This window comes from Equus caballus, chromosome 1, assembly GCF_041296265.1.
Source record: "Equus caballus isolate H_3958 breed thoroughbred chromosome 1, TB-T2T, whole genome shotgun sequence".
NCBI classification, from domain to species: Eukaryota; Metazoa; Chordata; class Mammalia; order Perissodactyla; family Equidae; genus Equus; species Equus caballus.
This window is the reverse complement of record NC_091684.1, coordinates 141,681,819-141,706,944: the sequence shown is the minus strand read 5'-3', so window position 1 is coordinate 141,706,944 and position 25,126 is coordinate 141,681,819. Positions and strand designations below refer to the sequence as shown.

Genomic DNA, 25,126 nt, shown 5'->3' with positions numbered 1-25,126 from the left:
TGCCAATCCTCCTCTTTTTGCTGAGGAAGACTGGCCCTGAGCTAACATCCATGCCCATCTTCCTCCACTTTATATGTGGGACGCCTGCCACAGCATGGCGTGCCAAGCAGTGCCATGTCCATACCCAGGATCTGAACCGGCGAACCCCTGGCCGCTGAAGCGGAACGTGGGAACTTAACTGCTGCGCCACCGGGCCGGCCCCTAACCTCCTACTTTTTCCTCATTGAAATTTATGCAATTTCCTTCTTCACTGGAATATAATAGATTAATTTTGGATCCTTCAAACTAGATTTAGAAATGCTTATGTTTCCATAGTGTTTGTAGCTCAGTAAGCAGAACAGTGAGTAATTTAGTTTGTAGCTCAGTGAATAAATCCCTGTTTTAAAATTTGAGTCCCTCTTCCATCAAGGAGTAATTTACATGTACATTTCCCCCTAACCTGTTCAGTTTTTGTTTTTTTCTTTTTGAGCTTTTTCCCCCTTCTTGAGCTATTTTATATATTTTTGCTTCTTTGAAAAAAATTACTAGTCTCGTTTGATTAAGCTGCAGTTCCTGACCCACCTACCTATGGATTTTGTGTTCCACCTAGGTGTCAGAATAGACTTGGGCAGGTAGTTTATCAGTTTTTTGAAGTGGAAAATGTATATGGTTTAATGTGTTTTAGTGTTTTATGTTTATTAATAGCTCTTTTAGATGTGTGAGCAAGTACATTCTAGGTGTTTCAATAGAGCTTTCCTAGACAGATGGCTCAGAAGGAAGTATTTAGATTCTCAGCAGGGGCTGGTACTTTTTGGAGGGTGTATTTATGATGAAGCTTACCTTGATTGGCAGTTCACAATGCTGAGAATAGCATCAACAACAGTAACAGCTTGTTCATTTTACCTAGAATTGTTTACTGCCAAGACCTCTCAAGATGCTCTGCGATTTGTAGTAGTCTGTTTTGAGAATGTAGATAAGAGTAGGTCTCTTTCAGACTGAAAGGAAATTTACCTAAAAATTGTTCATTGCAGTTGTATCCTGAAATCTTTTGGAGTTGTTGAGTGAACTTTCACTTAGAAACTTGTAAATAGAGATCATCTTTTAACTGCTGTGAGTCTGCAGCTGTTAGTATCTAGTAATTCCAGATGTTTTCTCATCTATTAGTTTTACTGAGTAGGAGGAGAACTGAGAACAACGTAAACAACTTCAAAGCAGTTTGCTAGCATTTAATCTTGACTAATTTAATTAACTACCCATCCTTGTAGTTTTTCCTGTTTTATAGATTGTGAAACTGAGACAAAGATTAAGAGAATTGCTTAAGATGCTTGGGGGTATTAGAGATAGCCCAAAGCTTAAATTCAAATACCATTCAAATCATACTTTTAGCTTGCTTTTTATTTTTTTTTAATTTGAAATTTCAAGGTGACATTTTTTTTTAAAGATTTTATTTTTCCTTTTTCTCCCAAAGCCCCCAGTACATAGTTGTGTCTTTTTAGTGGTGAGTCCTTCTAGTTGTGGCATGTGGGTTGCTGCCTCAGCATGGCTTGACGAGCAGTGCCATGTCCGCGCCCAGGGTTCGAACCGGGAAAACCCTGGGCCTCCAAAGCAGAGAACTCAAACTTAACCACTGGGCCACAGCGCTGGCCCCTAGCTTGCCTTTTGAAAAGCAGGGTCGTTATTTTGTTGTCTAGTAACTTAATGTTTGATAATCTGAAGGATTTTAAGTGTTTGGAAACATACTTGAAATAATTCCTTTAAGATTTTTGACATGAAAATACATTTTAAATTCCACATTTTGAAAATAATTTATTTTAGAATTCTGTATTTGATTAGCCCTTCTTCCTCCTATTTATTGATTAAAGTGCAGGTAAGTTGGAACAAAATTGGTAATACAATTGGAAGAAAACAACTGTTTTTGAATGTCTTAACTTTGTTACAGGTCAGATCTAATTTTTTTATAGGCTGCTATTCACATTAGCACAGATGTAAAACCAGCCTTCTCCACATATCTATGGGTAAAATGCAATTAGCTTTTGGTTATTTTAAAGATGTGCTTGGTTTCTTGAAGTTGCCCCCTCCCATGTCTTCATTTGGTTCTGGCAGAGATACTTCTTGGAGGGGTTTTGTTGTGGGTGGGGGAGGGGGGAATTCTTAAAATGTGGAATTTTGCTTTTGCCTCTGGTAGCTCAGAGGTTATTTGAATCTTTGCTTTTAGGCAGTGTACTTTGTTGGTTCCATTTAGTTAACATTCAAAGATTTTCCAATTGTATTTCTTGTAAAAGTTAATTATAGTTTTTAGACTGCAGAGCTTACAACAGATCTCTCTCAAGATAGACTGAAAAATAGGTATATATATGCTATTTACAGATGTATAAAATGCAGATGAGCTTAGAAACACAATTTCAGATTCTGAAAACTATTGTTGGAGTTAAACTTGGACGTTGAAAATGAAATTTATTGTTGTCTTACTGCTTGTGTTAGCTAAATGCTTCACGATTAATAAATACAGGCTAATTAAATTGTATAAGACCCTTTTGAGGAGGGAGTTCAGAGTTTAAGATGAACCAGCTTGTATCTTTGAAAAGAGGATATAACCAACGGGATTTTATCTGGAAACTTTGTACTCTGCTTTAGGATTGAAGAGCTCTATCAGTGGGCTGTTGTCCATTTTGAGTAGATGTTCTGTCCTGATATTTCCATTGTCCCAGCTGGGTTTAAGACAGCTTTGTAGAAACCTGCTAGCCTGTCTATCCTTGGCCCGCCCTGAAGTCTCTTAATTTTAGGGACTGTTCTTGTTCTATCTCATCACCAGGAAGAGCCGGCTGGTGATTAACTGTCATATTCCTGCAGGTTTAATTTCGCCGATTATAAGGTAGTACACTTATTGTTTTAGCTTCTTTAAATCTTTATCCTTACTGACTATGTTCACGTTTTTTTTCTTTTAATACTAGATTATTGTCCATTCTTTTGTTTTGAAATTTGTTGCACAATATTGGAATGGTAGGTGGTAATATTTTGATCAGAAGTTTTGAAAATAACTTGAAGGATAAAGATGCTGAAATTTCTAGGAAACCAGTTTTTGTGATAGAATGTTTTCCTGGCATAATTGATAGATAACATGATAGAGAAATGTCCTGATATAATATTTTTTTAAATTTTTAAAATTTTTTGAGGAAGATTACCCCTGAGCTAACATCTGCCACCAATCCTCCTCTTTTTGCTGAGGAAGACTGGCCCTAAGCTAACATCTGTGCCCATGTTCCTCTACTTTATATGTGGGACGCCTGCCACAGCATGGCTTGACAAGCAGTGCATGGGTCCACACCGGGGATCCGTACCGGCAAACCCCGGGCCACCGAAGTGGAACATGTGAACTTAACCAGTGCGCCACCAGGCGGGCCCCCTGATATAATATTTTTTAAAAAGAACTTATATGTAACTTAGAGACTCTGAGGCTGATGCATATTATTGAGTGATTTTTAATGTTAGTGTCACACGGTAAATTTTCTTTCACTTAACTGAGATTAACTCTAGTTTCCATCTGAACTATTTTGAGTGTTAGTAATGAGATGTGTTAACAATGGAGAAATTGCTCTGCAACAACTAAGGACTCAAGCTTTACCTTATGCATGTGAAGTGGCTGCAAGAACTCAAGATTCAGGTCATGAAATATATGTTTCTTAAATTGGCCATGAGCTAACATCTGTTGCCAATCTTTTTTCTTCTTCTTCTCCCCAGAGTCCCCAGTACATGCTTGTAGATTCTAGTGGTATGTCCTTCTGGTTCTACTGTGTGGGACGCCGCCTCAGCGTGGCTTGATGAGCAGTGCTAGGTTTGCACCCAGGACCCGCACCAGTGAAACCCTGGGCTGCTGCCAAAGTGGAGCACGTGAACTTAACCCCTTGGCCATGGGGCCAAACCCCAGGCCATGAGAATTTAATTCTGAGAGCTTAACTGCATCAATTTCTTTTCAGTTATTTCAGGTGTGTGTTTGTGTATAGTCTTTTTAGAGCCTCATTTTAAAGAAGATTTTTTCAGGTTTGTGTGTGTTTTTTTCTCTTTGAATAATTAATAGAGATTTTTGGGAAAATGTGGGCCAGATTTTAAAATTATGCCTGTTGGTTGTAAAAAAAAAATCCATCTTTTGGTTTTTTAAATAATTAGAACAGCTATTAGAGTTTGCAGTGCCTGTTTTCTGTAATATTGGGTATCTAGCCCTTTAAGCAGAGTAGAAGTATGTGCCCAGTTTATATTTTTTTCTTTCCATTTCTTCATGAGTAGTCCCATTGATTTTAAAAGAATAAAGAGTTTCCCAGCACACCAGTAAGTACAAGTGTGGTAATTTTTTCCCCTGCTTTGTGCTTTCACACTAACCTTTATTATATAACTACAAAAAACTAGAAAGAGAATTGTACAATGCAGATATTAAACCTATTGTTCTCTGAGTAAAGTCTTTGATAATAAGAGGTCCCCAAACCTCTTAATTATTTTATTTATGGGAGGGAGTGCTTCCTATAAAAACATATATATAAGAATCTTTTCTTATATTGCATGCACTTAACTGTTTTGAAATAGTAGTTGTGTGGTGTTTACATTTATGACTTGATTCATTCTTTTGAAGATCTCACGATTGTTCAACCATGGATTTGCTTACTCAGGTTGTTGGCAAAAGCATGGAATTGCATCAGATTTTGCTATATTAAATAAATAGAAATATTGGATGTCAGAATTTTTCTTAAGTGACTCATGGCTTTTGTGTTCATTCTCCATGTAATCAGCTTCATAGGGGAAGTTATTTTTGAAACAGTATAAACTCCTGGTAATTATTCTGTAGTTATTTATGTCTGGTCTTCCAAAGGCAAAAGTGGCTCATTTTGGCTCTGATTTAGGAATCTGCTTTGGCTTTAGCATTTTTAATCCTTCTGCCCACTACCTGTTCCCCTCATTTGGAGGTAGGGGCACAGTTCCAGTGTTTAGCTGAAGTGGTGGAGTAGGTATAGCATAATAGCTTCGTTAGGTATTTTTCACCAAAGTAGGTCTGAACAAGTCTGAGTTTGTGATAGAATGAATAATAACAAATTTGTTCAGTGCATTGCAGTTTTTGAGAATATGTAGTTTCATATACATTGTTTCCATATGTTGTTTTCCTTTGATGTTGAAAACTGATTTCGGAAATCCATTTCAAAATAGAGTAAAATGCTTGAGCCAGTGAGGGGACCAGCCTTATGGATCAGCATTTGCCTCTGTGTGGGAGGTCAGCAGGACCAGATGCCCTCTCTTTTCTGGCTCTGTAGGTATCTGGATCTGTTAACATATAGATGACAAATTTTGGCCAGCTCAGAAATTACATTCTCTACTAGAGGACACATATCATTAGCTCCGTAAATTAGCCTTGCAGTATATAGGGGATTCAGTAGTGTCTGGCTTCAAATGATAAACTGCTATTGTAATTTTTATGCCATGTAATAGATTTTAGATATACTTTTTTTTTTTAAGATGAATAAAGTGCTTTGGGCAGTTTCATAAATTGATACGACTGTTGTATCAATTTATCTTTTAAAGATTAACCCATGTTTTCTAAAAGTAATATATATACACAGTTGTCGTAGTATCAAAAGGTTTAAAATAGAACAGCAGTCTCTCTCCGCCCCCCCACCCTCATTCTTACTGTCCGCAGACAATGGCTGCAAGCTCTGTTTAGCTTTCTTTCTCATGTTGACCTGCATTCTTCTAAGTAATAACTGTTATTTCCTAATTTATCAACTTTAGGCATTATCTCTTGCCATCTTGCTATAGTAAATGAGGACATTAGTGTTTGAAGTACTTTCCCTTCTGCCCCTCTCTCCATTTCTCACTATAATTAGATTACAAATTTTGGTTAATACGGTGATTACTTTTTCTTTCTTGTCCAGCATTTTATTTTTCCTTGAGTTAATAACTGCCTTTAAAAAAATTGCTTGATTTACCTTCTACACATTTCTCTCCCACATGTACCTATAAATCTGTCAAATGTCTGTGGATGTTATTTTCCAAGCACTTAAACAGATAGATAATCTCTTAGTACTGTTTTTTCCTGCAAACCTCCTTCTCAGAGCCGTTTTGCTCCCATTTGAACTAATTATTCTCTAGGCCTACTGGACAGTTTTTATCCTATGGTTCCCTTGCTGTTCTCTTGTATTAGCGCTCACATTTCCTGGATCCCATATCTTTCTTTTTCTTGGTTTGTTAGAGTGTTTTGCTGGAGTACATCGTTTAGCTCGCCACTCCTGGGAGGCAACTTTTTGACTCCATGAAATTCTGACACTTTTTTATCTTAATTTTTAATTTTTTAATTTTTCCTTTTTCTTCCCAAAGCCCCCCAGTACATAGTTGTGTATTTTTAGTTGTGGGTCCTTCTAGTTGTGGCATGTGGGATGCCGCCTCAGCATGGCTTGATGAGCGGTGCCATGTCCATGCCCAGGATCCGAACCGGCAAAACTCTGGGCCGCCGAAGTGGAGCACGTGAACGTAACCACTTGGCCATGGGGCCGGCCCCAAGTCTGACACTTTTATTCTACCTTTATATTTGATTACTTGGCTGGCTTTAGAAAAAAAATTTCCCTTAGAATTATGAAAGCTTTGTTCCTTTGTTTTTAGGCTTCCATTGTTGCTGTTGAGAAACCTGATGGCTTTCTGATTACTGTTCCTTCATACATATCTTTTCATTCTTTTTCCTGGAAGCTTTTAGGATACCTTTTTTATCCTTGGTGTCCTGAAATTTCGACGTGATGTCTTGGCACGGGTACTTTTTCTTGTATTGTGATGGGTACTCAAGGGATCTTTCAATCTACGTATATGTTTAATAGCACACTCATCCTCCCATACTTACAGCTCCTAATTTGTACTTTTTTCTTTCTGGAACTTCTGTTAATTGAATGTTGGGTGTCCGGGTAGAACCTGTAACTTTCTTATCTTTTTATTCCTTTGCCTTTTGGTTTCAGTTCCTGTGATATTTCCTTGATGTTTTTCTTCCCTTCTACTGACTTTTGATAATCATTTTTAATTTTCAAGAGCTTTTCCTCCTTTTTCTGACTGTTGCTTTCTCATACATCCTGTTGCTGCTGTTTTTCGTTATCTTCTCTTATTACTCCAGGGTTTGAGAGTCTGTTTTGAAGTTTTCCTGTGCTCCCTGCATTGTTTCTGTTTCCTCTGGGTTCCTCTTTTTCTGGTTAAAATCATTCTCTCTGACTGGAGGTTTTCTTCAAGGATCTGTCTCACATAACAGGGAGGCACTCAAGAGGTCAATCAGAGAGTGGGGCTTGTCTACAGAGGGCTTCACTGTGAGCTGGGGGAGCAGGCCGCCTTCTTCATTGGACGAAGACTCGCAAGATGTCTGTCTGGAGAATTTTTTTGGCACTATTTAGTTTTTCAGTCTTCCCTCTGGGGGCTGTCCCTCTGGCTGCGTATGTTCTGACATCAGAGCCTAGGCAGTTCCATGATTCAGTTGTGCCTCACAGCCCTTGGCCCTCTTGTTTCAGTCCCATCCTCACCCTTGCTGTCTCCTGTGCCCAGTGTCCCTGAGCCCAGAGGGCCCCCCTCCCCTCGCCGCCTTTCTTCTCTGAGGGCACTTAGGCTGTAGCTTCCTTTGCACTACTGAGGTTATTGCTGCTCCTCTAACTTCTTTCTGACTTCCAAAAACATGTTGAAATCTTTTGTTTGCTTTGGTTGCCTCGCATGTTCTCTTCATCTTTGTAAGTTAATATCTGTTTAATTCCTTTATTGTCATTTTAGTGGGATGTTAGGAGGGAGAGGAAATAAGAGAGAAGCTGGTCTTCCATGTTTAATTTGGTGCCTATTTTTAAATGAAATATTTTTAATCCAGTTTTTAGGGCAAAATGCTTTGCCGCATTAGAAATGGATCTTATTCAGAGAGTTAAATCACTTAAAAATGAAATTTTGCATTAATCTATTTTGAGTAAAAGTTCAATTATTTTTCTGTCTGGGAAACCTTGAAATCAGAGAGCTGGAAGTGGCCTTGGAAACATTGGTAGCAGTAGTAGTTAATCACGTGCTCTGGATCCAGGTTCATTTTAAGCAATTGATTGTTCCTTGTCCATGCTCATCACTGCTGTTTTACCACCTGAGTACTCAGACCCAGCTGTTTCTGGTACTTCTCTAATTCGATTCTTACTACGTTCCTTCATGTTATACTGTTGACTGGGGTACGGAATGGCAGTAGGACAAGACAGTTATACATAGGTTAGAAATAAGGATTTGGGCATCCGTTTTCTCTATAGGTCTCAGAGCATTAGTGAGTATTATAAATTGCAGGTGGTCAGAGGAATGGCATCTCAGATTCCCAGATAGTGCTGCTGGCCCTCTCAAGTGGTTGATGACTTCCAGTCTTTTGTTCTAACAAGTGGGCATTGGAGTAGGTGGGCCATCTCCTCCTGCATTGCTAGATAACCATGTAAAAGATTGGCTAGCAGAGCTTCCCATCAGAGGGGCCACGAATGGATTACCCATGTGTTGAGATGATGATTCCCCACCCTAGGGTGGCTGCATCCTCCAAGCAGATCACTTCTGGCCCTGAGAAGCGTCTTCAGTTTATGATCGTCTGCCGTACAGATGTTATCTTTTTCAGTGCAAGCCCTGACATGGAAAAGGTTGGGAACTTAAGTAGGCTAAAGAACAGGCTTCAACGTTAGTCTCTGAGAGCCAGGGACATTACCCCTTAAAGAGAACCAGGTAATAAGGTGGATAAAGAAGAACTGAATTATGTGGGATAGAAGTTTAGAGCTATCAGTTCATAAAAATAAGCTGATCACCATATCACCATATCATATTAAGTCTGGTATGATTGGAAATGATTCCTATTTATTTCTTTGCTAAAGCAAAAGTTAGAAATTAAAATATATTTAATTAAATTAATTAGTTAATTTTCTTTCTTATTCCCTTGTCAAGTAATTTTTTATTGGATGCCAGACATGATGAAGTTCATATCTTGGGGTGCTGGATTTTTTGTTGTGTTGCTTTAAAGAGTATTGAAGTTTTTTGGGTTTTTTTTTGAGGAAGATTAGCCCTGAGCTAACTACTGCCAATCCTCCTCTTTTTGCTGAGGAAGACTGGCCCTGAGCTAACATCGATGCCCATCTTCCTCTACTTTATATGTGGGATGCCTCCCACGGCATGGCTTTTGCCAGGCGGTGCCATGTCCGCACCTGGGATCTGAACCGGCGAACCCTGGGCCGCCGAGAAGCAGAACGTGTGAACTTAACCACTGTGCCACCGGGCCGGCCCCTAAAATACATTTTAAAATGACTTGACCTGTAACCCTATTGTAGTGGATATTGGAATATAGACTAGTTCACATTAGGACCTTAGCCTCTTTCTTGGTCTGAATTTTGACATTTTCACTCATTGCCATACTGATAATGTACTGACAGTACACTAAATAAAGTAGATACCCAAGGTATATTTTGATCAATTAGATTGGTGAGCTGTGATTTAATGAGTTTACTGTATTTCAGTATGGTTTTCACACTTAAGTTGCTTCCGTACTTAAATGTTTTATCTGAGTAGCATCTTATTAAGTTGTCTAAACCTCCTTGCACATCTCTCAAAATGTGGTTCTTTTTTTTTAAACCTGACCTTTTTTTTTTAATGCTTTTTGGTGAGGAAGATTGGCTCTAAGCTAACATCTGTTGCCAATCTTCCTCTTTTTTTTCCTTCCCAAAGCCCCAATACTTAGTTGTATCTCCTAGTTGTAAGTCCTTCTAATTCTTCTATGTGGGATGCTGCCACAAAATGGCTTGATGAGTGATGCGTAGGTCGTTGCCCAGGATCTGAAGTGGCGAACCTGGGCCGCCAAAGCAGAGCATGCAAACTTAACCACTCAGCCACAGGATTGGCCCCCTCAAAATGCGCTTCTAAAATGCATTTGCCTCCTAAAGTATTTTTCACATTAGATATAAAATTTAATGATTTTGACATTCAGGTGATTATAGTAGTTATATCACTTTTGAAATAAGCTTATTAAAATTGAATATTTTTATATCATTCATTTGATGTTTTGAATATAACTTAATTTTAGGTCAGATATAGGAGGAGTTTCTGAAGGATTTTTGCTGACTTGAACTTATGTATTGAGAATTTTTCTGTGAAAAGGAATTGACAACTACAATTCTTTTTGAACGTAAACTGAGGAAAAAAATTTTGAAAATTAGCAGTCATGGTATTTGTGGGCATATGTTACCTGTGTTGTACATAATAGCGGCCACCAGAATTAACCCTGACAGCCGTTTTATTCCGTTTAATATATTTTTAGGGGAAAGGAACTGGCATTCACTGAGTGCTTTCTGTTTGTTAGGCCCTTTGCTGTGCACTTTATAATGTTTGTCTCATGAAATCCTTCCTTGGCTGTGTGAGGAAGAGGTGGTATTTGTCCCATTTTACAGATGAGGAAACAGGCCCTGTAACCAACTGCTTTAAGGTCACAGAGTAAAAGAACGGTAAAGGGGCCGGCCCCGTGCCCGAGTGGTTAAGTTCACGCACTCCGCTTCGGCGGCCCAGGGTTTCACTGGTTCGGGTCCTGGGTGCAGACATGGCACCGCTCGTCAAGCCATGCTGAGGCCGCGTGCCACATGCCACAGCTAGAAGGACCCACAACTAGGTACTGGGGGCCTTTGGGGAGAAGAAGGAAAAATAAAATCTTTAAAAAAAAATGGTAAAGCTAGAATGTAGAGGTAAGACAGGTTCTGTTCTGTCAGTTCTGAAGGCCGTGCTTGCTTCATTCTATCACATGATCTCTAACAGTTTGTTCTGAGTCTACAGAGCGACAGTTAAATTCTTAGGAGCGTAATCCAGTCCATTTGGTACATTTTTGTATTAAAGAAGGAAGGAGTCTTTTGGCAGGGTTAGGGGTCAAGGGCAGGTGATCAAGGCCTCTGCCTAGTTCAACCAAATTGACGTAAAGCAGAGTTCCTTTCCCTGTGCCCCTCACCTGCCTCCTTCTGGGCTGACTGTGGAACAATTTGCTAGGAACTTTAAGGGAAAAGTGTAAGTACTTCCTCAGAAATCTTGGGGTTCTGGTTAGGATGTGGTCTCGTCATCTCAGTTACAAAGGCCTAGAATCAGCCATTGCTGGGTGTCATGGGGATCAAGTCAGACTGGCTGAGGAATATGTCAGAACTCTTAGCGTAAAGATGGAACTGGAAACAGATATGGAGTAGGATGTTCTCAACTCTTATTCAGAGTCAGTTTCTCAAATCCAACCTTCAGTAAAATCTTAGGTTTCCCAGAGTGCTTATTTAAGAACATAATCCGGAGAGGCAAAAGGAGTGAAGGAAAAGGCTTTGTAGCTTTTAATGAAGAGGAAAAGAATTCCTGCAAGTGCCATTAACACTTTCTTAAGGATCTTTATCCAGATTGCTGTGGAAATAGTGCGTTTGAGATGGTAAAGCTTGTTTTTCAATATAGGGCAACATTAGGAGTGATGTTTGTGCTCAAGAAGGACCTAGGTTGTCTTATGGTAATGACAGCACACGTGGATTTGAGTTATTAAAATGTTGACGGGATACTGAAAGAGCCAGTCTAGTGCATGATGGCAGCTTAGATGGTGATAGACCGAAATGTCTTTACTCTCTTACTACCTCTGTTGTGGAGGGGAAAGTCTAGTGTTTGGATAGCTTGATTCCTATTGGGTAGAACCTCTTGAAGATTCCCATTCTCTCTTCTACTAAACAGCAGTGTCAGTCATTCCAGTGAATTTTTTGGCAGGGTTGAGTGAGGGGTGTTATATCACTGACACTTTTCCTTCTGCAGGTGGTGCTCTGGTTATCTGTTGCTGCATAACAAACTATCTTACATCCTAGTGGCTTAAAACAACCATTTTATTTTGCTTATGATTTTGTGGGTCAGGAAATCAGGATGAACTTGGCTGGTAATGTATCAGCTGGAGTACCTGGGGCTGGAGCATCCTCTTCCAAGATCACTTCTTAACTCACATGTCTGGGACCTCTCTGCTCCCAGGTCTCTGTCTCTGTCTCTCTTTCTTTCCCAACCCCCCATCCCCATGATGTCATATTCTCCAAGGTCTCTCCATGTGGGTGAGCATCTCACCGTGTGTTGTTTTCAGGGTGATCAGACTTCTTACATTGTGGCTGGCTTCCCTGAGATAAAGCATTCCATGCTATAGCAAGAGGAAGCTGTCCATTTCTTAAGGCCTAGACCTGCAGATTGACACGGTTACTTCTGCTGTATTCAGTTGGTCAGGGCAATCATAGAGCCTGTTCAGATTCAAGGAATGAGAACATAGACCTGCCTCTTAATGGCAGGAGTGTCAAAGAATTTGTGGCCATCTTTAATCTATCACAAGGCCATTAAAAAGAAAGGAGAGTGGTTGTGAGAAATACTGAATTGTGACTTTACCAGCCTATTTACTTATCTAATGATTCAGGAAAGAGTAATTGATTGCTTGAATAAGAATAGGACTGAGGCAAGAGAGAGCTGCTGCTAGAAGGAGGAAGGTGGAAAAGATTGATGGGGGATGTGGAAAGACAATCAAGATAAGCTTTGCTTCGTAATTGCCTTCCCTGCCTTGGCCCTGAACTCTTGGTTCTGTGATCTTGGCCTTGAGTCCCAACCTGCCACGTCTGGTGACTTTGGATTTGGTGCTCAGGTTCGTCTCCTCCTCCAGTATTTGGACCTCTGCTTAGTCTGCCAAGCTCTGCCTTGGCTCACTCCTTGGGCCCTGGGCACCCCCTGTTGCTTTTAATATGAATTCTTCTGTTTCCCTGTTCCCTGAGAATCCAATGCCCACTCCCAAAATAAGCAGCCTTGGAGTGAGGGAGGGGTCACAGACAATGATTTTGGTTGCACTCAGGCTGCTTTAGCACCTTTGGCAGTTGCTTGGGATAGCTGGATTTCTTCTTTTCTGGACTGCATTATGGCCCAGTTCCTGCTCTTTATGTCACTTTACCAATAAGATAGGAGAGACTTTAGAACCTTTAGCAACGAATAGGCTTGTGAGCATATGGTTCAAAGAGTATTTATGGTATAAAGATTATATGCCTTGCTCTTAAACATCTAAAAATATATCAGTTGGAGGGTAAATTGAATTAGTCTTGGAATGTATTTCTACTTATATGTACTGAAATATTTATAGAATTTTTATGATAATACTGCCCTATCCTCCAATTTCAAGAGGAATAACACTTTCACTGTTGATACTTTTATGGAGTGTGTGTGTGTGTGTGTGTTCTGAATAACAGCTGCAAAAATTTTGTTTTCATTGATCGTATTTTTACAAACCCATAGAGTTGTAATCTTGGATTCTAGCCTGACTTACCATTCATGCTTTTTAATAATTTAGAACAAGTCCATTTCATTAGGACAACTTTATCATACCAGTATCTTTAAATTTAAGGCATTTAAAATTTATTTTTATTATAAAAGAAGTAATGCTTTCTGAAAAAATTCAAACAATACTGTTGAAAGTAGGTCCATGTGGCTTCAATCTCCCTTCCCATTCCTTTTACATAGCTGTTAACAGTTACTATATATCCTTCTAGACTTTTAAAAATTTATATACAGGCATATAATATATACCCAGAAACAGTATGGAATCTTTTTAAAACAAAAATGACAACCTTCTGGATTTACTGCTTTGTAGCAGTTCATGACTTCAAACACTGTATGAGTTTGGGTTCCAGTTTCGTCACTAACTTAGCAAGTTCATAAATTCTCTGTGCCTCAGTTTCCTTGTCTATAAAACAGGCCAAATAATAGCATGCACCTCATTGGATTGTAGAGGATTAAATGGAGTAATATTCATAAAGTGGTTGTAGTAGTGCCTGGCACATACTACGTACTAGATACATCCGAACTAGATAAAAATGAACTTGCTTTTTAAAAAACACATATCATAGATGTTTTCTTATGGGTTGCTAGTAATTTTAGAGTGGAGCACTTTAAAAATTGTGCGTGTGTTGGGGGCTGTTTTGAGTTTCACTGTTGTGGCAGCATTGTTTATCTGTAACATTTTCTTTTAAAGATTGGCACTTGAGCTAACAACTGTTGCCAATCTTTTTTTTTCCTGCTTTTTCTCCCCAAATCCCCCCCCAGTACATAGTTGCGTATTTTAGTTGTGGGTCCTTCTGCTTGTGGCTTGTGGGACGCCGCCTCAGCATGGCCTGATGAGCAATGCCATGTCTGCGTCCAAGATCCGAACTGGCAAAACCCTGGGCCGCTGCAGTGGAGCATGTGAACTTAACCACTCGGCCACAGGGCCAGCCCCCTGTCTGTAACAGTTTTGAACAGTGATTCCACACACTTCCCACCCCTGCTGTGGCAGTGGGTTGCTGTTACCGATAGGCATTGTGTGGGGCATGTGTTTGCTTCTTGGGGGTGGTGGGAAGCAGGAAAAAAGTTGGAAACCGTTGGTTTAGAAAATTGTACTATGTTAGCAATTATCTCTTTGTTAAGCTTTTAAAGAAAATTAGGTGGAGAGTCGAGTTGGAAGAATTTTATCTATAGGGGAGGATAAAATGATTGTTTCCTCTGTTTTTTGGCTTATGTTCTTTGAATAATTTTATAATTAGAGGGGACATGCTCATCACCTAGTCTTCATTTTACAGTGAAGAAACAGGCCCAGAATAGTAGTGATTTTCTCAGTTCTATAGTTAGTGATGGTAGAACCAGGACTAGAATCCTGGTCATCGGATCCTCGCCTTTGTGAATTCTCTACCACTTGAAAGCAACTATTGAATAATGGATGCTGTATAAATGGCTTGCCTGTCAGTGCTGTGTGCTTGGACTATTTTGTGCCTAGAGACAGTGACTAAGTTGTATCATAAGAAGTAGTGCATGTTTTATAAAAAATTTTTAGAATTCCAAGAGAATTGTTGATAGGCCTTGAATATCAAATGTACCGTATATTATTAGGTTCCATGTAGTGAATACTAAGGATGTTGAAGATCAGTGATATTGTGGAAAGAACATTATATTCAGTGTGGGTGCCATTTTGTCTTATGAACTCCTTGTCTTCTTAGTGCAACCTGAAAACATTCATGGTAAATAGGCCCCTTTAAGCACAGAACTCCCTAGTTTTCTGTCTTATCTCTTGATAAAGGAGAAGACTATTCCCTTCACAGGAATGGTAGGGAGGAAAACCACATTGGTCTGTAGATCACTTGGATGCCTTCCTTCTTTCTCTGTGCCTCATCAGTTCTCACCTCCCAGTTTCCAGGAGTGTTAAAGCTTTTGGGGGCTTTAGGAAGAAGGCATGAGTGTGAGCATATTTTAGAGGCTGGGGCTCCTCCACTCCTCTCCCCTGCCTAGCATGTCTTATAGCTTCTACCTTCAGGAGAATGGCCGTAGCTCAGGAGAGGATCGAGATTCCCCACTCCTGCCAAAGGGGCCCATGTGCCAACTTGCAGAGCTTCTGTCTGAGGTGAGAACAGGGCCAGAGGAAGGTTCTGAGGCCATAGCCGAAGGAAGAGAGTGAAGGGAGCCTAGCTAGTACCAACCTCCAGACTGAGATGCCCAGGGATTGAGAGAAGAGCCACTGAGCTTGGGGCTGGAAGAATCTAAGCAAAGAGGAGAGACTGCTGGAGGAGAGAGTTACTTTGAGGAAATTTTATAATCTAAGTGAAAGAAGACAAACCTCCATTTATGAGACTGCAGTGACTCTGCTGTGGCCAAGGGTAACTGTGAGAAACACACTGCGTGGCTTCCTTGCCTTGACGTCACCTCGAAGTGTAATTAGGTGTCATAACAAGAGCGCTTATGAGTTCTCAGACTTATCTTTTTGAACTTCTACAATTTTCCATCCTTATTACCCTCTTTCTCTTATGTTTCAGCATTTAAGATAAAAAAATTTAAAAACCTTCAGTTTAATATTTTTGTGTTTTGCTGGATAAATAGTATATTCATAGCTTAAAAATATTTTTATTGACTATGTGTGGTTTTACTTTATAGAAAAATGTGGCATTTAGTACATCTACAACCACCACCTCTATCTAGTTCCAAGACATTGTCATCACCCCAAAATAAACCCCATTTCAGTTATATTATGGTTCATGTAGAATTTTAGAGAAGAACCTGGAAGCCGTGTTTTCATGACTTCCATGGGAAATATATTCATCCTACAGATGAACTTTTGAAACTCATCTGTTTATAAATTGAGACTGTCTTTTATAATAAGATATTTTCCCCTTAAGGTTATTAAAATAAATAATTTTAAGATTATTTGTAGCGTTCTTTTATTCATGCTATGATCTGTTCTGTTCTTAACATTGAGAGTTTGTTTAATTTAAAGCCAGTATTTTTCATTCTATTTGATAATTGCCTTAAGTACATTAAAGGTTCTTAATTTGGATGAAATGTGTATAAACAGAGTGACTATTCCTGAAAGCGATGCAACAAATGGCTTCAGAATCCCCCATCATACCCTATTCTCTATAGCTTCCTAGCCTTCAAGTATTTTTCCAATGTGAAAGTATTAAGCCCTCAGAGAGTGCTGCCATTCAAATGGCCTATCACACACATTGTCTCAACTTTCTTATTGTAAATATTCATGATAAAAGAAATTGGATTTCTTGACTCAGAAACGTGAAGTCTTTTTTGAGATTTTTTTTTCTGATTTTTCTCATCAAATCCCCCCAGTACGTAGTTGTGTATTTTAGTTGTGGGTCCTTCTAGTTGTGGCACGTGGGATGCCACCTCAGCGTGGCCTGATGAGCGGCGCTATGTCTGCGCCCAGGATCCGAACCAGTGAAACCCTGGGCCTCCGTAGCGGAGTGCGAAAACTTAACTACTCAGCCACGGGGCTGGCCCCATTTTGAGATTTATTAAAAAGCATAAGTTACTTGTTCTAGTGTTCTTGAAAGTCAAATTTTTTATTTTATTTTATTTTTTTTTTGGTGAGGAAGATTCACCTGAGCTAACATCTGTGCTGATCTTCCCCTACTTTGTGTGAGGGATGCCTCCACAGCATGGCTGATGAGTGGAGTAGGTCCACACCCTGGATCCAAACCTGTGAACCCCGGGCCGCTGAAGTGGAGCATGTGAAACTTTAACCACTCGGCCATGGGGGTGACCCCAAAACTTCATTTCTTTTTGTTCTCCCTCCTTATCCCTGTCTTAAGTACCTATTTATTTATTTTATTGAGGTACAATTCACATCACATAAATTAACAGTTTTAAAGTGAACACTTCAGTGGCATTTAGTACATCTACAACCACCACCACTCTAAAGCATTCACATCACCCCAAAATAACCCCCATACCTATTAAGCAATTACTCCCTGTTCCTTCTTCCCCATCAACCTTAGGGAAACTTTTCTAAAATTTGAAACTGGGAAATTAAAAAGTTAATAAAACTTTGAGATAACTGAGATATTATAAGACTAGCCTTAGAATACACTGTTCTAAATTCAGTAACGTGAAGAAATACATTCAGTATACTGATAGTGGAAAAATTAGATCACAAAATTGTATGCACATTGTAGTGTGTGTATATTTACAGCTTTAAGGGGAAAAAGGAACATTTGGTAGGAAACACACCAAAGTAACAGTGATTTTGCTGTAGATTTTCTTTTTTTCATTTAGAGGAAGAAAAAGTCTTCTGTAATTAAAGAAAAAAATAGCTCTAGGTAGTTAAAAGCTTGGGCCTAAACTTACTGTGGTAATATAATTATTTATTTCAGGATAATATTAAACTTCAACATATTTTTTTCCAGGTTGAGTTACAATGTTTCTTCATATTTACTAAGAGAAAAAGAAAGATTTGCTGGAGGACGAAATTATAATATTTGTAGTTTTTCATTCTTCCAATTTATACTTCAAACCATGAATACCTGTCAAGTAACTGTGTTCTAATTTATTATTATTTTTTTAAGATTGGCCCTGAGCTAACATCTGTTGCCGGTCATCTTTTTTCCTTCTCCCTAAAGCCCCAGTCCATAGTTGTCCATCCTAGTTGTAAGTCTTTCTAGTTCCTCTGTGTGGGATGCTGCCACAGCATGGCTTGATGAGCTGTGTGTAGGTCCCCACCCAGGATCCGAACCGGCAAACCCTGGGCTGCCAAAGCGGAGTACTTGAACTTAACCACTTGGCCATGGGGCCTGCCCTGTATTTCTTTTTAAAAATATACTTCAAAGGACTTTCTTTTCAAGCTATAAAAACATCACATTCTTGTTGCCATAAATCAGATAGCACAGGAGTGTACAAATGAAAAGCCAGCGATCTCCCCTCACAATAGTCTTTCTCACGTACCTGCCTAAAATAATTGTTAGCAGTTTGGCAGGTATTCTCAACCTTTTTGTCCTGTGGCTTACATGCGCATATAACAGGATTGGACCCGATTGAGTCAAAAACTCAAATGCCTTCAGGATGGCCTGGCAGTTAATGTAAATGTGTGAATGTGGTAAGGAAAGGTAGGGCCCTTGGCTAACTAGAAGGGGATTTCACCACTCAAAGCTCTCGTATTCAAAACTAGTTAGAACCCTGTGCTGGCCAGACAGGCCCAGTCCCTTGGGCAGTATCTCGCTGTGCTCTCCTTTTCTTCTTGGCCCTCCTCTCTCCTTCCATACAAATACAGAATGAAATGTCAGAGATTCCTTAATGAGGGAACCAGCAGGATGGTAAAGCTGATTCCAAGAGCATTTGAGGAATTGAGTGTATATAGACATTGAGGCAAGAATGTTGAAATAAATTGCTAGACTAGATACAAAATTGGTTAATGTCCTACAGGGTAGTAAAATCATAACCTTTGGAGTTTGCTGGACAGAAATTCTCTCTACCAAATGAAAATCTACAAGTTTACCTGTAACTTCATAGAATTTGGGTCCTAATCAACAGTAAGCAGCAGGTCAAACAATGATGCTCTAATTAAGTATCTTTGGGAGGATCTATTAAACAATGTTTCATTATACACTGAAAGGGCTTACAGTTCTTGATTCATCTTATTTCCACCTTTGGTTAATTTTCTTTTTTCTTTCTTTTTTTTTTTTAGGTACCGAAATTCGGTATCTATTATTATTTTTGTTTTGCTTGGAAAGATTTTCCCTAAGCTAACATCTGTTGCCAATCTTTCTCTCTCTCTCTCTTTTTTTTTTTTTTTGAGGAAGATTAGCCCTGAGCTAACTACTGCCAATCCTCCTCTTTTTGCTGAGGAAGACTGGCCCTGAGCTAACATCCATGCCCATCTTCCTCTACTTTATATGTGGGATGCCTACCACAGCAGGGCTTGCCACGCGGTGCCATGTCTGCATCCTGGATCCGAACTGGCGAACCCCCGGCCGCCGAAGCAGAACATGTGCACTTAACCGCTGCGCCACCAGGCCTGCCCCTCTTTTTTTTTATCTGCCCAAAGCCCCAGTACATAGTTGTATATTCTAGTTGTAACTTCTTCTAGTTTTTCTGTGTGAGCTGCCACCACAGCATGACTACTGGCAGATGGGTGGTGTGGTTCCACACCTGGGAACCGAACCCCGGGCCACCAAAGCAAAGCATGCCGAACTTTAACTACTAGGCCATCAGGGCTGGCTTGGTTCATTTTTCTTAATAGTGAGAAAGACTGTTGTGATAGGCCAAATCTTGGAAGAGCTTGGTATCCTATACTAAGAAATTTAACTTTCCTTCAACAGATGTTTCTTGGGGTTCCAGGTGGCGGCTGTGTTGTAGTCCTGAGTGTGTGGCTGTGCTGTGCTGCCCCTCCCTGGCCCCGAGGATGCTGACTGGTGTTTCTCAAGGGGATGTATTAGGGAGTCACCAGGGAAGCGGTTTTTCTCAAAATGGACATGTTCTTTGTCCTTCTGTCTGCACCTCAATGTAGATATCGCTGTCTGAGTAAAACAGGTGTTTTCAAAAAGCTTTCCAGGTGATTTTTATGTCCCTTCCCTTTTGAAAATCATCGTTAAGCTTAGTGGGCTTTTTTCCAGATTGAGTAAACAGCAAGCAAAATTGTAACCAATGTTTTAAAAGTTTCCATACCCCTTCTTGCCTGCCCCACCCCTCTAATACTTAAAATAATTAATGTCCTGATTACAACTCCAGCAAGAATTATATGCAATTGTCATATTTAGAATTATATTTAATGCGACCGAGACATTAATTTGGGAAAAACTGGGCATAGTCTTCCTAATTGTATTCTTAGGTTATGCCTCTCACTAATAAACTGAAAGAGGTGTCATTTATAGTAGTATATGATCTGCATGGCAAAGACACGTAATTAAAAAACTAGACTTTGGGGCCAGCCCCGGTTGCCTAGTGGTTAAGTTCAGTGCACTCTGCTTTGGTGGCCCAGATTCACTTCCTGGGGATGGACCTACACTGCTCTGTTAGTGGTCATGCTGTGCTGGCAACCCACATACTAAAAAATAAAGGAGGATTGGCACAGATATTAGCTCAGGGTGAATCTTCCTCAGCAAAAAAAAAAAAAAAAAAAAGACTTTAAAAAATGTTTTTAATAAGAAAACGGGCTGTCATTTACTTGTTAGAGACTGTGGTGAAAGGGAATAAGTGATAAAGGAGAAAAGTGTATACGTGTTTAACTTGTGGTTAAACTATTTGAGTTGAGTCGACAGTTAAAATGAGCAGCTGTTGTGGACATGCATTTAAATTCTGTTCAGTGTAACGTTATTGGGCAGCCATTTTGTGTATATGCCCTCACAAAGCCGGGATTTGTGATTTCAGTACACCTAAGCAGCCATGGAATTTACAACTGAACCACAGGATATGCTATTGCAGATTAGAGGAGAAACTGGGAAATAACATGATACAATTGGTATATTGTGTATTTTTCTTTTTATTAGTGTGCCGGTCCAACAAAAGCCCCTGGGTCTGTTTGACTTGTTCGAGTGTCCACTGTGGAAGGTAGGTGACATGCTTATTACCTCACTACCCTAAGTGCTTCTCTCAGTTTGCCTTTAAGCTTTATGTCAGAGTCTTATTGATTTGGATTTATTTAGCACCATTGCTTAATCATAGTGTGTACTTCTCTGTGGGGCTTCCTCTCCCCGTAGAATCCCTTTGTTTAGTGATAGAACTGAGGAAAATCTAGGGGGAAAAACCTTTTATATTGATACTCAGAAGAATTAATTTGATGATCAAGAGAATCTACTGGTAATATTTGAAAAGATGAAATAAGGGAACTTTGAAATCTGGAAATAAAAGTTTACCTTACGGTTGTTTTTTAAACCTTTCATCAGGTAAATTTAAGCCTGCGCAGAAGTAGAGAGTATAACTGAGATCCATATGTCCATTACCCAGCTTCCACAGTTATCAACACATGGCCAGTCTTCTTTCACCTATTTCCTACCCCATCCCCACCTTTTCTCACTTTTGAATCAAATCTCAGATATCACGTCATTCTTCTGAAAACAAAACAAAATGCTAAAATATTTACAGATAAAAGAATTCCCTTGAAAATGTCCTTACTGTGGAGTTCATTATTAATTGCTAAGATGTACCAAATGTTTCGATGTTCTGTGTACACGTTTTTGCTTTCCAGGGATTTAACTCCGCTCCCCCTCACCCCCCACCAAGCCAGAGCATTTCCTCCCCTTCTTAGCTTCAAAATGATGTTACTTAAATATTTTAGTAACTCTTTTCTTCTAACACAAAATCAAATAAATATCATCCTTTGTCTTCTTTTAGCCTGGTAGTAGCACATTTATTTCTATTGCTCTTTTAGCTTAGAAAACTCACTTCGAATTTACTTCAGAAGGTAATAGCTTAGCAGCAAGAAGTTGGGAAATCATTCTAAGTCACACAGACCAAAATCTGTATTGATTTATTTGGACCGTTTCCCCATTGTTATTTTTAAACCTGCGTTGCATGAGGAGAGCGTCTGTTAACTTTTGATTTTTCACATTTTGAGTCCTGGAATTGAGTATGTTTTCCATGTACACTTAAGAGTACCTTTGGAAAATGTTAACTGCATATCTTAATTGTGGCTGTTGTGGTTTTGAAATCTCTAGGATTTGGGGAACCTGAAAATACTTTGTACAGATAACATTTTTTTAAAAAAGAAGAAAAGTAGAAGCACTTAAATTCTGCACTTGAAGAGACAGATTCCTCTCCTAAATTTTGAGAGGTGAGAATTATAATGCAATGAAATCTATATAGTTCTGTTCTCCAGTTGTCTCATAGTGCTCTACAGCCTAAATCCTGAAGGTCGTATGCCAATGAAAAGACCTCACAAACTCTCAAAAAGTGGAGAGATGAGTGTTCTTAATAGCAAGCAACAAACAATTCTCTAAGTAGGTTTTGGAAAAATAAGTTGAAATTTTCTAGACTCTGCAGGTAGTCTGTTTCCAAATGCAAGCAATCTTAAATTTAGAAATTTGACATCATTTCAGAGAAATGTGATTAAGTAGATTAAACAGATAATGACAGTAGCCTGCATTTGGATCTTCATTTTACACAGCGGATTGGTTAATTTTCTTTTATCACGTAATCCTTTGGGTGTTGATTGCCATGGATTCTGATTTTTCAGTAATTTTAGACCCCTTGTCTGCAGGGAAGTCTTAAATGGAATCTTCTTTCAACCTGGAAACATAGTTTATCAGTAGCATGTTTGAGTTATATCTTCTGTTGGTCTTCAGGACACCATCCCATTTAAATTATTTTTCAGATTTTTGCAATTGTTGTTAGAAATCTGACATATATATTGACACTTTTTAGACTAAATTGTCTAGTTAAAATCTAACTAGATGAGGGAGATATTTATTTTTATGTTAGCCAGTTTATACATAACTGTTAACTCCTGACTGATGTATTTGAGTATTAGTCAAAACATTGCTAATCTTAGTGTCCGCAGTAATGCGTTTCTTACTTCATCACCGACACTGACAGTAACCATTTAAATGTCTAGTACCTTTGGAGACTACAGTGTGGTGGCTAAATGAACTGTATGTACTATGTACAAATGATCAGTTTTCAAAGACTTGAAAGTGGTAATGCCTTTATTATTATTATTATTATTATTCAGTACTGCTTTTTCTTTGATTCTGAAGGTACTCTATAAATATTACTGTTGTTTTTCATGGCACAGTATAAAATATATAAGCATAGGAAATTGAGCTGATTAGATATTGGACCTATATGATGCCTTGGAGTTGACCTTCTTAGTTAAATATAGCATGTTTCTTGACCTATGCAATGTATTACATGGAAGTATGTGCTTACGATGACCACTTTCTAAGCAATTATGTTATTTGGATTCTGAATAAATGGTAGTTAAGTGTATAAAGGAAAATGTGAATGAAACAATTGCCGACATTCATTCATTCATCCGTGCATTCAGAGCCACAGATTATTTAATCACCGAACAACCCACGAGATAGAAGTAGTATTATCTCCATGTTACAGATGAGGGTACAGAAGCACAGAGAGGTTAAGCAACTCCCCCAAGCCCACGTGGCCAGCATGTGAGAAAGCCTACTTTTGAACACAGGCAGCCTAGTTTTTGAGCTTATACTCTTAATCATTATTTTATTGTAAAAATCACTTTTATGGACAGAGGACCCGTGTACACACACGTGTTGGTTATATTTACTTCAATGGAAAAATGGGAAAGGAACACGATTATATTCTGCACTGGGGTTAGTAGTGCCTCTAATCCTTTCCTGGGGTATTGAGGCTGGACTTGAAGTTTCTCCTCCCTACTCACACCACTGTCTTCTTTTCCCCAAGGTAAGTGTTGCTCCTGTACCGTTAAGGCACCTCATGACCAAAATGTCACCTTAACTCTCTGAGCGTGTTTATTTTGGTACAATTTAACCAGCATTTGTCGTGACTGTTCTGAGTTTTCAATTAGGCCTTGCCTTCTACAAATTGGCTGCTTTCTAGGAAGTGGGAATTTTTTTGTTTTATTAGGGTCTTCATAGGTGATCACTTAGAACATTGTACAGTATTTAGGTGAAGGTGTAGATGAATTTAGGTGCACGCCATCTGCATATGAACCAATTTCAATTTCATTTTGCTTTCTGCAATACAGTCATTTATTAAATCTCAGTTGGAAAGGGTTACAAAATTTTTATGAGTATAGTCAACCTTTGATTATCTTTGTCCATGCAGAAAAATAACAGTTTATATAAGCTTAAGATGATTTGTGTTTTGTTTGGATTTTTTCTAAACAAATGTATTTCCATATGAGTGGAACTGATTATTCAGGCATTGAAATAAAAGATCTGAAGCCATATTGATGAGAAAGAGATGGAAGATTATCCTGTTTCCATATTATCCAGAGTATTCCATACTCTCATGTTTTATATTAAGCAGCAACCCAAGCAGAGCCCATGGCCCTGTGGGAGGTGGCTGAGTAATTTAGTTTACAAAGCTTGTCTTTGATAGTAGCCTGAGTTGGCAGTTAGCAGTCTGAGAAAAACTTAAAAAAAGGAAAAAGCTATATAGCAAAAGCATCAGCAAAGGAGCTGATAAGTGATAATATCAATGGTATTGAAACTGATTTGTATAGATAATGCCTTTCCTTGCCTGGCCCTACTCTTGTGTCTAATTAAAAGTTGACTATCATATATTTGATTGCAAAAAAGGAGCATATTTTAAGTACTCAACTTAAAAATCACTAAGTGATTAAGTGCTCTTATGGGATTGAATGCTCTTATAAGGAAGCATTCTTTCTCATTCTGACTTGATTACCATCTAATTTTATCATCCTCTCCTACTACTTTAACTTCCAAAGCAATATTTAGTTTAAAATAAATTTTCATTTGCTTTTTATAAGGTATGTGAATGGCCATGCAAAAAAACATTATGAAGATGCACAAACACCCTTAACCAACCATAAGAAATCAGAAAAGCAAGATAAAGCTCAGCACACAGTGTGTATGGATTGCAGTAGCTACAGTACATACTGGTAAGTATTAATGTTTTCTGGAAATGATAGTCCTTACTATGTGTGTGCAAGTGTTTTCTCATTTTCCTCCCTCTTTCTCCTCCTGCCCAGTCTCTAAGCCGGTTGCTACTGCCTTTACCTCCTTTTAGTCCTGTCAGCATTCACAGGGGACTGGAGCCATCAGAGTGCCTGTCCTTATTCATTCAGATTTTACTTGGCGTCGTTCTTTTCAGAGCTAGGCCTCCTCTTCTTTCCTTCCCCCTGTGCCTTGTCCATCCCAGTAAGCTTCAGGGAAATGAAAAGTAT

The 25,126-nt window shown here is 39.0% G+C and overlaps 1 protein-coding gene across 3 annotated transcripts in view; it reads left to right on the top strand.

Moving 5' to 3' along the window:
- USP3 (ubiquitin specific peptidase 3) overlaps window positions 1-25,126 on the top strand; it is a 90,925-nt gene that overhangs the window by 5,508 nt on the left and 60,291 nt on the right. For 2 of the 3 annotated variants that reach the window (XM_070272858.1, NM_001099759.1), the window contains exons 2-3: window positions 20,775-20,835; window positions 24,710-24,841. In XM_070272858.1, the coding sequence (XP_070128959.1) occupies window positions 24,813-24,841 (29 nt within the window). In that variant the 5' untranslated portion in view covers window positions 20,775-20,835; window positions 24,710-24,812. Of the gene's footprint in view, window positions 1-20,774; window positions 20,836-21,941; window positions 22,058-24,709; window positions 24,842-25,126 lie in introns of those variants that run through there. The other variant, XM_023642222.2, reaches the window with a different exon arrangement.